Consider the following 15,030-nt stretch of genomic DNA (forward strand, 5'->3'; position numbering starts at 1 on the left):
TGCTAAGATTAATGGCATATACCACCATATCTGACCCCAATCCTACTTAACAATCGCTCTCTCATATTCAAAGGTCCACTCAAATTATAGGGAGGCTTATCAAATTATAGCTGTCCACATCATGTATCCTGAAAAGCCATATTTTTAACAAGATTCAAAACACAGTCCCATAAACCAACTGGGAATATTATTCATTTGTAACAGTAATTCTATTTTGTGAAGGCCTGAAATTAAAAGCACCTTTGAACTGTCTACATGCCTGCTTGCCTCCTTGTTTGTTCTGCAACAAGGTCTGTTTCACTATGTAGCAGAAGCTGGCCTTGAACTATCAACCTTTCTTCCTCAGCTTCCCAAGTATGCACCACACCTGGCTATAACTGAAGCATATTCAATTACTATGCCAGAATTATTTGACTAAGATCAATTGAATTTACTAAACTCTGATGTCCCCGCACAAACTATTTAAGTACAAGTTCTACATTATTTCTAATCCAACTATGAAAAACACCATAAAAATGACAGTATCACTTTTTAAACTTTTATTTCCTTCTTCTCCCAAAATATCACACTCCCATGTACTTAGTGTGCCTGAAGAAAAAAACTCCACCAGATAAATATTTAGTGAAGAAAAATCTGAGGCCAAAAAGTTAACTGATGCTTCAAGCATGTTTATGAGAATTTCCTGCAAACAAAAGCATTTCAGAATCTTTACCACTTCACAATTCTGTGCACACACACAGGTGATGAGCAGTTAAAATACCATTCTGCCTTTAAGGCTAAATGCCTAAGAAGAATCTAGGAATAGATCTTCTTGTAGATATAAAGTGCTTCCAAACTGGAGGTTTGAGGTTCAAAAAGATCATTATCTTCTTAAATATATCTGAAGACAAATTCTCTCTCTGTGTCTCTCTCTTTCTCTGTCTCTCTCTCTGTCTCTCTCTGTCTCTCTCTCTGTCTGTCTCTCTCTGTCTGTCTGTCTCTCTGTGTCTGTCTGTCTGTCTGTCTGTCTGTCTGTCTGTCTCTCTCTCTCTCTCTCTCTCTCTCTGTGTGTGTGTGTGTGTGTGTGTGTGTGTGTGTGTGGAGGTCAGAGAACAATTTTTGGGAGCCAGTTCTCTCCTTGCACCATGGTGCTTTAGACCATACTGCTAGTGCTGAACAGATAGGGATCCTGATCTGGTTAGTTCTCGATGTGTGTGTAGAAAGGAGATAAGGCTATATATTTGGTACCAGTGAGATGGCTCAGAGGGTAAGAGTGCTATACCCGACTTTATATCTGTTTAGCACTAGCAGTATGGTCTAAAACTGGCTCCAGGCTGCCCCAATGCTCACACTGCTGCTTGTCCTCAGAGAGCTCAAGTCTAGCTCTGCCTTTGATACTAGGTGCCTAAGAGACGTGAAGGAGTGCTGGTTTCTCCTTGTAGATCTAAAGTGTGTCTAAGCTAGAAGTTCAAAAACACCATTATCATCTTAAATATATCTAAAGACAAAGAAAATTCCTTTTGTGGTTCTGAGAACCACAGGTAGGTAACCTTGGGAAAGCTACTTAAATTTTTTCAGCCTGTGTCTTTACAACAAATAACCAAAGTAACTATCTCAAAGGTTATTGTGAAGATTATGGAATTTAATTTATGAATGACCACAGTTTCTCATTTACAATAGCAATATATATTGGCTCATTCCCCATATTAATAATGAATATTCTTTAAGAGATGTGTTCTGGGGATCAAACAGGGAGTCAAGTACTGAGGTACAGCCCTAGCTTCAAATTATGTTTTAACAACAGTGTAGGAACGTGATGAACCATCTAACTCGAACTGCCATCTATTCCTAAATTACATACTTTTCATAAAGTTCCTACCTCTCTTTTAGTTGGAGAACCTTTCATTTTCCTAGGAGTTGTTTTCTCTCCTTTGGACTCAATGGCATTTTCTTTTCTTTTTGCAGCCAACAGCTCTGTTTCTTTGTAAGAACTTTGATCTTGTGCTTTCATAAGAGCCAGTTTGGAACTGGCCTTGGGAGATGAACAGGCTTCCTTCTGGTGAGCTGCTTTGCAGGACTGCTTAGCGTCTTCTGAGTCCCCGCCCTTGCCATGCTTAGCAGGACTGTAGGTCTTTCTTCTATTTGAGAAATGCTCTTCTGCTTTACAAAGAAAAAATGTGATTGTTATTTGGGGAGTATGACAGCCAACATCAACATTTTCTTCATCTTTCAACAATGTGATTTTAGTACCACATAGTATCACATTATTTCAAAACATTTACCACTTAGCTTACTTTGCATGCTTAGTTTTAAACATATATTCACATAATATTTCTTTGTAACCAGTTCAAATTGAGAATTGTCATTTTAAATACAAACTATGTACTGGCTAGTTTTGTGTCAACTTGACACAAGCTGGAGTTATCACAGAGAAAGGAGCTTCAGTTGAGGAAATGCCTCCTTGAGATCCAGCTGTAAGGCATTTTCGCAAGAGTGATCAAGGGGGGAGGGCCCAGCCCATTGTGGGTGGTGCCATCCTTGGGCTGGTAGACCTGGGTTCTATAAGAAAGCAGGCTGAGCAAGCCAGGGGAAGCAAGCCAGTAAGCAAGATCCCGCCATGGCCTCTGCATCAGCCCCTGTTTCCCGACCTGCTTGAGTTCCAACCCTGACTTCCTTTGATGATGAACAGCAATGTGGAAGTGTAAGCTGAATAAACCCTTTCCTCCCCAACTTGCTTCTTGGTCATGACGTTTGTGCAGGAACAGAAACCCTGACTAAGACAAACTATCCATTTGATATATTATTGTAAACAACACTGAAAGATATGGATGTAGCCCAATAGTACACTATTTGCCCACTGATGCACAAAGCCTGAGATCAATCCCAAACAGTGTAAAAATAAAAAGATTTCCTTCCACAGATATGCTATAAAATGTATAGGGACAAAACTCACTAGTTAGAATATGTTGCACAGAATTCTGTAAAGCAGTAGGAAACCCCAAATCCTGAGTCATTAAGGCTAAAAAGCACTACATAAGCAGATTTACTTCTAGAATTAGTTCATTTACTAGTCCCTCACATTTGCAGGCTCCACTCATGGGTCAGCCAGTCAACAGAATGTACTTTAATTGTGTATATACAAACTATGTATATTTATGCCTATCACTATTCTCTAGCAATCTGCACAACAACTATTTACATATCATTACACTGTATGAAAGTAATCTAATAACAGTTTAAAGTATGCTGGAAGCCAACCTGTCTATAAATTATATGTAAATTCTATCTTTTACATAAAGAGCTTAAGTGTCCACTAACATGGGGACCCACATATATAGGTCATGAAACTAATATTTCACAGATGAGGGGGCATCTAGGCCACAGTTCTATATCCCAACTACTCAGAAGGCAGTGGCAGAAAGAGTAACTTTAAGTGTAAAGTACAGAATGATTCAAGTCCAGCCTAGATAACCTATCTCAAAATAAAAGGCAAAAGGAAAACAGATCGCTTAAGTAGCATGCGCAAGGCCCTAGATTTAATCCCTTGTATAGCAAAGTAAACAGAGAGGGGTAAGACAAGGCAAGAGGTGGTGACTCTATCAGTAGATGGTGCAATATCAGGACCATTGGAGAACAGGCCATCCAAGATAATCTGAAGAGCTTCAGATGGTCTGGACAATCCAGGGACCAACTCTGTGGGACACTACCTCTAACATGAAAAGCTCAAGGCATTTGCTTCTATGTCTTCACACAATAAAACATACTCAGACATTAACAAAGTATACCCTAACACACTTTCATAACACTAAATGCAGAAGGCATTCTTCTCCAGTATCTAGTTTTCAAAGTGCAGGTAATCCTTGATTTGGACTGTTCAACTTAAAAGTTTTTAACTTTATGTTAGAGGCAAAGGGGAAGGGGATAGGATAGGGGGGTGTGGATGGGAGACCGTGAAGGGGATAACACTTGAAATTTAATAAATAAAATAACCAGTAAAAACAAAAGTTTTCAACTTTATAACGGTACAAAAGAAACATGCGATCAGCAGACAGAGGGGTAATTTTGAGGTTTGATTTTATAGGAGTGTGACTGTAGATCAGCCTGCCACCTCTGTGGGTTCCACGTTCATGGATTCAGCGTCATTTTGAGATATCAGGATTGGCAGTGAGATTCTCCAGTGTGCTATGCTGCTGACACTCAAAAGGCTGGATACATACCTGCACTTCTCACTAAGACATGATCCAACTCCTGACAAAGTCTTGGAGCATAAGTACATCATGAGCCTAGAAACATCTTTATCTAAATGGAGCACAGTCAAACAGTTCTCTGAAATGTCCACACACAATCAGTGAAAAGAATGGTCAGGCAAAGTTGGCAAGTACTCTCTTCTACAAAGACAAGCAAGTGGTCACTCACACCCCTCTGCCATCATTACCTTCCTTAGGGCTTTTCTGCTTTGCTGCTTTGCTTAAATCAGCCTGGACAGGTGAGAATGATTCTCCCTCTTCAGAGCCCTTTCGAGTCTAAAACAAGTTTAAAAAGTGTCAGAAGTATTAAGTAATAGGAAAACTTTTACTATAAAACTTCCAAACCAGCAAGATACCACAGGAAACTACCATCCATCTATCCACAAAAACTACCCCAGCAACAGAATTGTCTTATTACTTCATTTTACTGATAAGAAAACAGATGAAACATTATAGCAATAATTCAATAAAACTCCTCCTTCCACCCTAGTCTCCTAACCCAGAAATGCAAGTTTTATTAGTCTTTCTTTTATCTCAACTCCCAGACTACTAATAGAGTATTATTCAGCTGGATACTAAAACAGAAACAAAGGAGAAAAAAAATATAACAAATTGAAGCCCAGGAGAAAAATAAAAGAAGCCAAGAGTAGAAGCTGACATCCTGATCCCAGCACTGGTAGCTGAAAGCTGAGCCAGGGGGAACGCCAAGCTTAAAACCCATCCTCTATGCACGTGTCAGGCCACCCAAAACTAACCCAGCTAAGACCGCAGACGAGCGCTTTCTCAAGAGAAAAGAAAAGTGCTGCACAGAGACTCTGCTTCCTGAAAAGACCATTTTAGTTATTAAATCTGCATTCCATAGGAGCTGACATTCATTTTATGACATAATACATAAAATACCTTTTGCGGGCTGGAAAGATGGCTCAGTGGTTAAGAGCATGGACTACTCTTCCAAAGGTTCTGAGTTCAATTCCCAGCAACCACATGGTGGCTCACAACCATCTGTAATAAGCTCTAATGTCCTCTTCTGGTGTGTCTGAAGACACCTACAGTGTACTCATATAAATAAAATAATTAAATCTTTTTTTAAAAATCCCTTCTAATAAGAAATAAAGGTAAAACCCACTGTGTTTTGTAGGGCAAGCTCTGCTTTATTTCTTGAAATCTTTCAGAAAGCATAACTTTATAATGAATACACACACACACAATGTAGCTGGTGGGAAGACTCAATGAATAAAGCCATCATCCCACACACTGCAGCTGACAGGGACATCAGTTCTGATTCCCAGCTCCCATGGCAAAGCCAAACATGGCAGTGCATTCCTGTAACTGCAATGCTGAGGGAACAGACAGGAGGCTCCTGGAGGCTCACTCCCTGGTCAGCCAACTTAGAAGAAACTGGAAGCTCCAAAGTCAACTGAGGTAAAGGATGAGACCTAACATCTACAAGACCTGACATCTACATCTGGTCTACACATGTACACATACACACACACACACACACACACACACACACACACACACACACACACCATAATGCTACCTTTTTGGCCTTGGGTTCTTCATCCAATAAGGCCAGTGTTCTTGCAAATTCTTCATCTTCATGCAACTGCCTCTCCAGCTGTAAAAAGCATAATACAGTAAGAAACTTTTGGCTTTTTGTACTTACAAGTTTTTAAATGTGTGATTCATCTGTTTAGAAAAAGAAAAACTTCCTAAAGAAAAAAAAAAAAAAACAAAAACATCTTCCCACTAAACATTCACAGTCAAATATCACAAGCTTGTTTCTAAGCCAACTATTAGACTATAAACATCTACATCTGCAGCATAAGTTAGCATAGTTCAAATTTGTTTCTCTATTACACACTTGTTTGTTCACTGTGTATGTGGGGTGTGCACACCGTGGCACAGGTGAGGTCAGAAGACAACTTGTAAGATCCGACTGAACTCCAGCCCTCAGGCACCTTTCACTTGCTGAGGAGCCATCTTACTGGCCAATGGAGTTGCATATTATAGTGGTACTTCTTTATAAAATCTGAGGTCACATTTTTCTCTTAATGTTCTTAGTATAACTGCTCTCTTCACTGTATGTTTTATGCTTTATTTGTCCTAAGGAAAACCTTATGTATATATTTGCATCTATATGTAGGTATGCACACTTGAATGCAGAGACCAGATGAGGGCCTCAGATCCCCAGAACTAGAGTTATCAATAGCTCTAAGTACCTGACATAGGTGCTAGTGAACAAACTCTGGTCCTCTACAAAGTCATCAGTAGCTCTGAGTCATCTCTCCAACCTAGCCACCCATCTTTTTTTTTTTTTTTTTTTTTAAAGATAGGGTCTTACTACACAGTGGACGGATTGGAAGTCAAGATGTAGGCCAGGCTAGCCTCAAACTCAATGTGATCTGCTTGCCTCTGCCTCCTAAGTGATGAGATTAAAGGCATGGACCACCACACCTGGCTTATCCTCCTCCCAGCCAACACTGTGGAAGGCACTGTCACATTATGTAGTCTAAGATCATGAAGCTCTACCTGCCTCTGGCTCTTCCTCTTGAGTACTGGAATTAAAAGTGTGTCCAACACACCCAGCTTACTTTATGTATTTGAAGCTCTAGAAGTAAGTATTCTGGAATGAATCTCAACCTAAGGGGCTGAAAATCTAGCTCAGCAGTTAAGAATACATACTGCTTTATAAGAGAGCACAGCTCAAAACTGTAATTCCAGCTCCAAGGAGCTGGATGCCTCTGACCCCAACAGAGAATTACACTCAATTCACATATCCAAAACACACACACACACAGAGAGAGAGAGAGAGATAATTAAAGATAATAAACCTGTTTAAAAATCTCAATCTATATAAAAAAAGATCACCTGTAAGACACATAAACAGTAAATCTAAGAAATAATATTTGTATCTAATATAGGGAGATGGGTAAGCAATTAAGAGCTCTGGATGCTCTTCAGAGAACCCTACTTAAATTCCCAGCACCTACAAGGCAGCTCACAACTGTTTGTAACTCCAGTTCCAAAGAATCCTACTTTCTCCTCCAGACTCCACAGCACCAGATACATATGTGGTGCAAATATATATGTAGACAAAACCCCTATATGCATAAAATAATAAAAAAATTACAAAAAAGTATTTTCTTTGTGTATAATAGTAAGAACACACAAATACCATCACCATTTTCACTATCACAATTCTACCAACACAGAGACATTATAAGCACCTATCGTCACCAAATGTTTCTACTTTCAGCAGAACAGAGCTGAAGGTGAAGCAACAACATACACTTCTCATTTTAAACTCACTTCATGTGCCTAGTAAACCTAACTACCCAACCTAGTACCCAACAAAATCTTATATTATTCAAATAGGAAGTCTGCAAACAACTCACCCAGTCTGAAAGAAAGCTGCAGCAAGCACACAAGTTTAACGAGAACTCAGTAAACACGTTCTTCCTGGTAATAAATGAAGTAGCCACACTGGACAAGGCCACATGCTTACCATGTGCAAGCCTCTCCATTTCATCCCCACTAGCCAAAAAAAAAAACAAGTGCATGAAGCCATAAAAAGTAGGGCTACATACAAGAAAGTAAACAGGGCCCCCTTACACACTTCCTTTACTAGTATTTCTTTTTACAAATCAACTACACACCTAATTACTAAAGTCAATGTGAACATCTTAATCGCAGAAGTAACTGCAAACTTTACCAGCAGCCTCCACGGGTTTCAGAACGCAACACCACTTTTCTACATCATACACTATATTACATTTATGTTAACAGAGATTCTAGGAGTTTTAGAAGGAATTGATATACTTCCAATGGAAAATGCCAGGTAATGCATGCCTTTGATCTCAGCACTCGGGAGACAGAAGCAAGTGGATCTCTGGAGTTCAAGACTAACCTGGTTTGAGACTAGCCTGTTCTACTGAGCTAGTTACTGGACAGTCAAGGCTACACAAAGAAACCCTGTCTCAGAATAAAAGAAAAAAAAAAAGAAAAGAAACTTATTACTGAGTTATGGCATGTAATAAAGACCCCTGCATTTTAACCAATGTTTACTGTAACTGACTTCATGTGGCATTTGATATACTGACTTCAGTATTAGATAATGAACACACAGTTACCATGAATAGAGGTAAAACTGGGGGTGGAATTCTTAGAAGATAATTAGAAAAGACTATCAATGATTAACATCCTGAAAGTCTTTCCTTAGATTAATAATTTACCCCAAGAGTCTAAAAGAATGTGATATAAATAGGAAAACAGAGGACTGTAATACCCTTTGGTTCTTTGGAAAGAACTAGCTAATCCTCCACTGTTCAGCAAAGATAAAGCAAGTTAAGTTCCTGAGAATGACTTTACAGTTGTCCTAGACCACTCATACTACCATGAGTCACCAGGACACCTGGTTAAAGATAATATAATTCCAAATAACCAAAAACAAGGAAGATATTTTTGTTTTGGTTTTTGTTGTTGTTTTGAGACAGGGTCTCACTATATAGTATTGGCTGGTCTGGGACTTGCTATGTAGACCAGGCTGACCTCAAGCTCTTTTAGAGATCTGTCTACCTCTGTTGGGATTAAAGGTATAAACCACCACACCCAGCTAAAAAATTTTTGAAACACTAAGTGTGAAGTGTCCGGCTAATAAAATGAAGAACCACACCTGGTTTGTCCAGGGTACTACAACAAGCAATGAGACATCATTAACCCTGGGGACAGGACTTGAAAGCTACATATAGAAGGCATTTACATCACAATTTCAATAAACAGTAACAGTCCTAGGAGTCTAGGAACAGGGAAGGGGTCCACAAAGGCCTAACACAAAGCTTCAGAAGATGAGCACTCCCCGTGAACTCCATTGTGCTCAGCATCTGCAAACACCAGGCACACCCTGTCTTCCCTCTCCACTAGCCACTCCCTTAGTCCCCTCTGCCAGATCCTCTTCTCCAATGTTAAGAGTGATCCTAAAAGTGTTTTTCTTTTGTTTTCTCTTCAAGGTGTCATACGGGTTATACAAATATTAAGCACCACACAAATGCTAACCACTTCCAAATACATAGCTTCAGCTGAGTGCCAGACTTGTCTTCTACTTCCTCCACTACCTCCTCTATCAGACACCTGCCACTGTCAAAACAGAACTCTTTAACTTATTAATGTGTAATTGTGTGTGGGGGCATGGGTGTTCAGGTGGAGCACAGAGCACAACTGTTCTTCTACCTGTACATGGATCCCAGAAATCAAACTCAGGTGGCCAGGCTTCCATGTCACGCTCCACTGAGCCATCTTGTAGCCCCAGAACAGAACTCCTAACTTCCTGGTACCAAGGGGCCCTGCGTCCTGTGTTCTCTCCATCGTGACAGCATCATCAATCATCCAGATCTTGGGTCACTTCTCATCATCTCCCACTTCCAACCTGACACAAGCCAACACCTGCCACCTGCCCTACCTAACGATCTCATGCTGGTCTGATTTTGCTCATGCCCAACTACGGGGAAGGACTTCAATTATCCTGTGCATTACAGAAGCAATTGTACTTTTAAGACCCATCAAGTCATGCCACTTTATTAAGGACCCCAATGGTGTGCATCTCACAGAAGCTAAATCTGAAGTCCTGACCAATCAGGCTCTTTTCCTGGGCATCAAAGACCCATTGTGACCTACAGGACTTGCTGATGGCTACTCTCCAAATCACCTAACTTCCTTCTCACTCATTTGTCCAGCCAGCTTACCCTTGCAGTTCTGTGCTTAGTGGGCATCTGAGTAACTAGCAGCGGCTCCCCATGCTCCGTTCTAAAACACAATGCACTATCTACCTACCCAGAACCCCACCTGCACTCTCTGCATTCCTGTGACTTCCCAGCATCTTGTTTTCTTCCTTGGTATTCCATCTAAACTTCAATCATCTACTACCTACAGCCATGCTAGGAACTCAGTAAATGATCAATAAATCCTTGTCAGATATGGGTTTACAGCTCAAGAGAGTACTCCAACCCAAAGGCAGATTCCGAAGTCATCAGTGTGTACAGTAACTAAGGCTATGGCAAACGGTATGTATGCTCAGAGTGAAAGCAAGAAGACAGAAAACGAAATTCTTCCAAATACACTAAAGGAGCCTCCTATTCACAGAACTTCAAAACCTTTACATGAACAATTATCTGTTAGTCTCATCATTTATAATTTACAGGAACTTATATCCACATATACTTTATCATTTACACCAAACTCCTAATGAGGCTCAATTTAAAATTAGACTAGAACAATCTTGAGCTAATCATGGCTGTGCACTACTAAATCCCAACACTCAGGAAACTAAGGCAGAATTGTGAGTTCATGGCCAGCCTGGCCTACACAGTGAGTTCTGGTCCTACCTTGGATGGACGGACAGAGAGAGAGACAAGCAGATCACACACAGAGAGACAGACAGACAGAAGTGACTTGAGAAGAGAAAGGATTAAACCCACCTTGACTGTTTGCCTGGCTAACATTAAGTCACAACAGCAAGCTAACAATGAGTTACATGGAACGGCAGTACCTCTGCATCCTCATCGAGCTGCAACTGCTTGGCGATGGCCTCATCATTTAATCTGGAATCATCTGTGTTCTGAGAAGACTGTATTCCAAAGAAAATCAAGCAAGATAAGCAAGCATAAATATGGCTAAAAATAAAATTTTGGTTTTTTTGGTTGTTTTTGTTTTTCTGGCAACACTAACTAAACACATTAGTGAGAGATAGGCCACAATCCATGCAGCCACAAAGTCAAGTTTGTGGTTGTTCTGGTAACATCCAATCTCATAAAGACTAGACACTCTACAGACAGATGACTCCCATTTCCTATTGATATGTTCAAAAGAAGTATGCACACACATGCACACCCACACTGTAGGTTAATGCTTTGGCTATCGAAGTAGTCTAAAACACTGGCAAATCACTGTAAACACAGCCCAGTCCTGTGAAGGTGCCAACAAATCAGCACACACTCCAGCCAGCTTACACTGAGGTGCTACCTGCACTACACTGTATCTATAGGTCCATTTCCTAAACAGCCAAGGAAGAGCGAATCCACTATCAGTCAAACTATGGGTCAGCATAGGCACACTCTGTTAAAACAACGTGTTTATCCCATTTCAAAATACAATTGTGTACATCTGAAGTCAATAGTAAAATAAGTTTATGTTTTGAAAATTCCATTTAAATTCTAAGAACCAAGACTTTTTCTTATAGTTTAAATGTTTTCCTGCTTTTGAGTACAATATATACATACACATATATTCTAACTCCCATATCTTCCAAAACGAGGATATTTATATCACAGAAAAATATCTCATTTTAATAAAGCATATGTGCTTTATTAATCCCAGGATTTTATTAGTATCGATGAATGGATATCAATTTCATTAGGTAGCACAGGCTAGCCTCACACTAATGCTCTTCTTGCTCCAGTCTCCCAAGTGCTGAAACATTGGTGCACACCACCACACCCAGCAAGCCTCACATGCTGCTTGCAAGCCGAACGCTTACCTCTTTCCTTTTGCTTGCCACCATCTTCTTCCCAGATCTCTGGACAGTTTCAGTTCCAAAATAATCAAGCACTGATGTCGGCGTGAGTTTTATCGGTGACAACGGTTTATTCTTCGTCTTAGTGTTTTCCTCATTCTTCTTCACATTTGATGCTCCAAGGTAACTATTTGTAGATACTCCATTCTCTTTTGATTTGGAGGCTGCCTTTTTACATACAAAGTCATCCTCTTCATCTTAAATGAAAAATATTTTTGATAAAACATAGGTCTTAATTATATAAACTAATCACTTCTACCAGCCTTTTAAAAAAAAACTAATACTTTGTTTTCTTCCTCCTATCTTCTGAATCTAACAGACATTTATAAAGGTCAGGCCTATGGCTGGCTCCAAATATGTGCAACACACCCACGATATACCAGGCACGGAGACTACATCTAAGGACTAAGAAGAGATACAACAGTGAAAGATGCATTCCTCAACTTCACAAAACAAATATTCTCCAGGAAAAAAAATAGATACATTAATTTTATACATACATACACGTGTGTATACAAACAAATATACACACACATTTTATTTTCAAGCTGTATGAAGAAAAAGTGAAACAAGAGAAAAAGTAAGGAGTGATTAAAGATCTCCAACAGTGACTTTTCATCTCCAAACAGTGAATGATTAGAGAGAGAGGATAATTCAGTGGAAGAGTAGCTGCATAGCACACATAACACATAGGAGACCTTAAGTTGGGGGCGGGGGGGGCGGGGGGGGGCCCTCAGCGGTTAAGCACTGGCTGCTTTTAACAGAGGCACTGAGTTCAATTCCCAGCAACCACATGGTGGCTCACAACAGTCTGTAATGGGATCTGATACCCTCTTCTGGAGTGTCTGAAGATACCTAAAGTGTATTCATACCCATAAATTAAATAAATACTTCAGAGAGAGAGAGAGAGAGAGAGAGAGAGAGAGAGAGAGAGAGAGAGAGAGAGAGAGAGAGAGATCGATCCTAGGTTCACTTCCCAACACCATAAAGGAAAAGAAAAAGAAAATGTCCGAGAAACTGAAGGATGTTCTTTTGGTAACATCAATCATCAAAAAAGACTATTCTTGGGAGATCAAACTCAAGGCCTTCTGTGTACCAGGCAAGTACCCTCCCCCTTAGCTATAAGCCTTTGGTTTTTAGTTTGGTTTTGGTTTTTCTAGATAGGGTTTCTCTGTGTATTCCTTGGCTATCTTGGAACTTACTGCGTAGATCAGGCTAGCCTTAAACTCAAGAGCTCCCCCTGCCTCTGCCTCCCAAGTACTGGGATTAAAGGCATGCACCACCATGGGCTTTGAGACAGAGTCTATGTAGTTCTGGCCTCGATCTTCCTACATAATCAGAACTGATCTCCAACTCAAACCTCCTGCCTCAACATCCCTAATGCTGAGATTTCTAGTATGACTAATACACTTGACTAGGGACCATCTCTTTGATAAGCAACATCTGCACAGAGCCATGCAATGAAGACAGTTCCAGCAAAAACAGTCAGATAAAGTGAACTGCAAGCACCAGTTACAGTGCTCCCGTACAGTGAGTGCGCTCCCAAGTTGAAGGTAAGAGTCAAATCCTATAGGACTTCCTAGGTGACAGAAAGAAACTGGAGTGGTAGCACAGAAGCCTGAGTAGCATTAACACAACATGTTGGTTACGACTTGTCCTCTGGAGGAGACACTGTAGAGAGGAAAGGCAAAGGTAGGGAGAAGCCATTGCAGCTACAGACAAGATGCTGACTAGGGTAGTCCACAAAGGTGGTAAGAAGTTCAGACTCTGGCTACACACGCAATGAAGGTTGACATCTAACAATTATCTAACCATTCATTTGGGACCTCAAACTGTTTATTTTGTAACATTTTATATCCAAAAAAAAAAAAAAAAAAAAAATCCAACAGCCAGGGAGATGCCTCAGTGGGTACAAGTGCTTTGTTGTCAATCTTGGGCCTGCATTCCATCCCTGAGACAGGACTCCCACATGTTTTCTAACCTCCAATACTCAAATACTCACTGAGGCACATGCACACATACATACATACAATATGGGATACATTTTCTCACCAGCCTCGTAAGCCTCCTCCCCGTTTTTGCTTCCGAGATAGCACATTCACCACTCGGTTATGTTCTTCCTTGTCTAAAGCCTACAGATAGGACTGGAGAGAAGATGGCTCATGGTAAAAGAGCATTTGTTCTTCCAGAAAACCCAGGGTTCCATTCCCAGCATTTGCACAGTAGCTCACAGCTATAAGTCCAGAATTATTCTTTTAAAAGTCCATAAGCAGCTGGGGGGGGGGGGGGAGGTGGCACACAGGGACAGGTAGATCTTTGAATTCTAGCCCAGCCTGGTCTACAAACAAGTTCCAGGACAGCCAGGATGACACAGACAAACTATGCCTTGAGTGGGTATGTAGGGGCACCATAAACAAAGCAGCCACATAACTGAAATGTCTGAAAATATAAGCCAAGTACTTTGTCATCGTGATGGAAATCTAACTTAGTCCGTAAGTCACAGGATGAAGACATCCTGTCATGACACCTTGACCAAACCAAAACTTGAAGAACAACTCTGTCTCTATACCAACCAGCTACCATAAAGCCGCCATTAGCCTTTAGTATTTCAAAGGTTACATCGTTATGTAAAAGAAGGGAACAGAAGCTGTGTGGCAGGTATGGTGATACAGCCCTGTAACTCCAGCACCTAGGAAACTAAGGCAGAGTAACTCCAGTGAGTTCCAGGCCAAAAAGAATCCAACAGTATAACTTGCTTCCTGCAAAGACATAATCATATAACAGGTTTTGCTTGGTCCAACCTCAGGTAAAATAAACTTTCTGTAGTCCTGAACAAAGTGCAGAAGTAAAACATTCCTGTTTTCTAGTAAAGCTGATTTGTTTCTGTCTGCTAGAAGCCAAAGGCAAGCTGTTTTCTCCTCCCCAAAAGCTGTAATGAAACCCTGAAAAATAGATGTAAGTCACATTTCTGACAACGACTTGAAAATTATAGGCAACTCAACACTTAAAATTTCCCTCCAGGATATTTGTCTCCTTGTAAAAATGCTGTTTATTTTTATTTATAGACAACATAATCTCAAGTGTGCTAACAATGACAGACTAAACTAGCATTTCCAACACAGAGTAGAGGAATTGCCTGGGAGAGGAGAAGGCTCTGCCACTCTGAGTTAGCCACGCTCATCAATTTGGAAAGATAACGATGAGAGGGAGGGAATAATGTGAAGGTCTGCAATC

At 40.4% G+C, this 15,030-nt stretch overlaps 1 protein-coding gene across 4 annotated transcripts in view; it reads right to left on the bottom strand.

The window, feature by feature from the left end:
• The window catches only part of RFC1 (replication factor C subunit 1), a 62,936-nt gene that overhangs the window by 24,659 nt on the left and 23,247 nt on the right, over positions 1-15,030 (bottom strand). For 2 of the 4 annotated variants that reach the window (XM_080909571.1, XM_080909569.1), the window contains exons 5-9: positions 11,761-11,993; positions 10,774-10,851; positions 5,770-5,847; positions 4,415-4,502; positions 1,859-2,136 (exon numbers count right to left, since the gene is read on the bottom strand). In XM_080909571.1, the coding sequence (XP_080765697.1) occupies positions 1,859-2,136; positions 4,415-4,502; positions 5,770-5,847; positions 10,774-10,851; positions 11,761-11,993 (755 nt within the window). Of the gene's footprint in view, positions 1-1,858; positions 2,140-4,414; positions 4,503-5,769; positions 5,848-10,773; positions 10,852-11,760; positions 11,994-15,030 lie in introns of all 4 variants that reach the window. The other 2 variants (XM_080909570.1, XM_080909568.1) reach the window with 1 other exon arrangement.

Source organism: Micromys minutus (genome assembly GCF_963924665.1).
Source record: "Micromys minutus genome assembly, chromosome: 1".
Lineage (NCBI taxonomy): Eukaryota > Metazoa > Chordata > Mammalia > Rodentia > Muridae > Micromys > Micromys minutus.